The sequence below is a fragment of the Cucumis sativus genome, chromosome 3 (assembly GCF_000004075.3).
Source record: "Cucumis sativus cultivar 9930 chromosome 3, Cucumber_9930_V3, whole genome shotgun sequence".
In the NCBI taxonomy this organism is placed as follows: Eukaryota; Viridiplantae; Streptophyta; class Magnoliopsida; order Cucurbitales; family Cucurbitaceae; genus Cucumis; species Cucumis sativus.
In genome coordinates this window covers 20,765,766-20,768,523 of record NC_026657.2, presented here as the reverse complement: position 1 = coordinate 20,768,523, position 2,758 = coordinate 20,765,766, and the positions used below count along the sequence as shown (strand labels likewise).

The 2,758-nt window shown below is 32.4% G+C and overlaps 1 protein-coding gene across 1 annotated transcript; it reads left to right on the top strand.

The window, feature by feature from the left end:
- The first annotated feature begins 412 nt into the window (after positions 1–412).
- Positions 413–1,834, top strand: LOC105435101 (vascular-related unknown protein 4). Its single transcript, XM_031883217.1, has 3 exons — positions 413–871; positions 1,304–1,366; positions 1,494–1,834. Exons 1-3 carry the CDS (start codon positions 503–505, stop codon positions 1,611–1,613), a joined length of 552 nt encoding a protein of 183 aa, XP_031739077.1. The 5' UTR covers positions 413–502; the 3' UTR covers positions 1,614–1,834.
- Positions 1,835–2,758: the final 924 nt, after the last annotated feature.

Below are 2,758 nucleotides of genomic sequence, written 5' to 3'. Positions count from 1 at the left end.
CACAATACACAATATATATTGAGACCATTTTTTACGAGAACTTTTTAAATCAAGCACGTTGAATTCTAATGAGTCAAGCGTATTTACATTTATTTTTTAAGTGATAGTTTTAGCTCATGGAATGAAGATGAGGTTGAAGGGATGAAAATAGTCAATTTGTTTTCAGAAGAATGAAAGAGAGAGTAATAATATTAAAGTAAAGTTAAAAGTAGAAAAGGGAGATGAAAGTAAAGTATTATTATTTAAACAGAAAATGTAGGATCCTTAAATAAACTAAATTTGATCAACACAAGTTTGTGTGTGAATAAGAAGAATAAACCCCACGTCCAAACTGCTCATTTCCTACTCCCAAAACAAAACAAAGCGGGCCACTGCTCCCACACACAATTAATTTTCAACTTTTACGCTATTATTATTATTATTATTATTATTTATACTTCCCCTTTTCTTCCTCCTTATTAATTCAACCCTCTCTCTCTCTCATCCTTCATTCATTCTTCATATGGCCAATGAGAACTCCACCAATAATAATTCCCTTAACTATCACGGTGAAGAATCGCCGGAGGACAGTGGGTGGACCATTTACTTTGAAGATTTCCTCAACACAGACAACCCTAACTCTCATAATCAATCACTCACTTCCTTCTCAGCTTCCTCCCACTTTTCTCTTGATGTCACGGACGCTGCCTCCTCCGTCGCCCATCGTAAACTACCTCATGACCACAACGACCAAGTTTCCGAACAACCCGGGTTCGGTTACAAGGATGATGATCATATCAACTTTTTTAAGAAGAGGAAGATGATCAAAGAGTTGTTTGTTAAAGATGAAGCTTTGGAGGATACTGCTAGCTCTCCTGTTAATAGTCCCAAGGTCTCTCTCTCTCTCTCTCTCTTTAATTTCTTTATTCTATTTTTGTTGTTAATTACCATAGGAATAGAGAAGATTAAATTTATTAAACTCAGATTCCTCATTTGTTAATCAACAGATATGATTGTAACAAATGTTGTGTTACAATTCTTCTTTTCAACCTATAAAAATCAATCATTACATTGATTTTTAATTACTATATTAAAAAACAATAATAAAAGTGACTTTAACGACCGTTTTAAAATCTCTCCCATATACCGTAAATAGGATAAGATTTTCTGTTTTATTGATCCTATGATATTATTTCTTTTTCTCAAATCAATTTTAAATTCATCCAAACTCTCGACTTTCGCTTAAGTTTTTGAGTTCAATAGTATTTTAACGATGTCGGGTTTGGGCTGATATATGAGTTTTCTTTGGTCTAAATATATACAGATATCTGGTTCAACCTACTTTAGCAAGAACCAGAAGCACAGAGACAATTTAATAGCTCCTGAGGTAAATATATATAGTGGTTTTTGTTTTTAATTTTCATTTAATTTACTCAAGCAGAAGAGAGTGGAAATAAGTTTTGGAAAAATATTAAATAATGCAAGTGTTTTGTTTTTTTTTTTTTTTGGTGCAGGTGGAGGAGAGAAGAGAAATGGATAATCTTATTGGAATTGGCAATGACTACACAGAACTGAAGAAAAGAGGGCTTTGCTTAGTACCTTTGTCTATGGTTCTTAATTATTTACCTCAATAACTCTCCTTTCTCTTATCTCTCTTCTTTATGTAAATATTGATCATTTGATGAAGGGTTATTGTGTATTCTATGTACAAAATGTGCATGTTGTAATATGATTGTAATCAAGTGAAGGCATTAGAAGAGAGAAAAGCATATGTATAAATTACTCATAATCTTTTTAGTTGTTTACTTTTATCTTTCTCAAATGGGGAGTAAATAAAATTAAAGAGATTAAATAATGATGATTTGAAACTTTGTGCGAAGAAAATGAATAATATATGGGAAAAAAAAAGTAAGATAACAATAATTAAGGGTATATTTTGGAAAAAGGAGAATCAAATTAAATACCATCCTTTTGAAAGAAAGAAAAAAGTGTGGCGGTATGTGACTAGAATGAAATGATGTCATGACTCAAAATAAAGCGTTCGGGTGAGGGTTTATCTAACAAAAATGATACATGGGACAATGTGAAGATGACCTAGCTAGAAAAGATCAAGAGAGAAAAAGATTGTCTACTAGTATCGTACTTGTCACACTCTCGAATGAGCTTTTTAGACAATTTGAAAGAACTTACTTTAGATGAATTAATGTGATATATAAAAAGTGTTGAATTAGGGTTTCCTACTTTCCTACTTTACTTTTGGTATTTGTATTTACAATTTTGGTCTTCCCTTTTCCTTAAATATCAGACCTGTAATGATTTCATTTTCCTTTACCCTTTGTATTTTTATTTCCTTTTTTGTCAAAGTCTGTCATGTCTATGTATATTTTGTATCTATCATTGCTTAATACACAATAAAGATGATAAAGATGATTACTTTGCGCCCTCTGTTTTTATCTTCTTTCCTTTCCAATTTTCTTTCTTTCTTTTATATTTTTTCTCTTGGCATCAGAGAATCAAAGTCCAACGTCATGTCTGATTTTAGTTTAAAACACCGCCACCATTAAAACCCAAAACACTTAGGTGACTATTGCCTCAATGTATATTGCCATCAACACTTCGTTTGGACACCCTTTGGGCATATCTCTCTGTTAAGCTTTATGAAAAAGATTGGCCTATCGAGAGGCATGGTTCTTGCTATTCTTCGAGGTCAAAAGGCCGATGGGTATGTTCTTGGCACAAAAACTCAATCACCTCAATCCTTAAAGTCAAATGGTGAAGC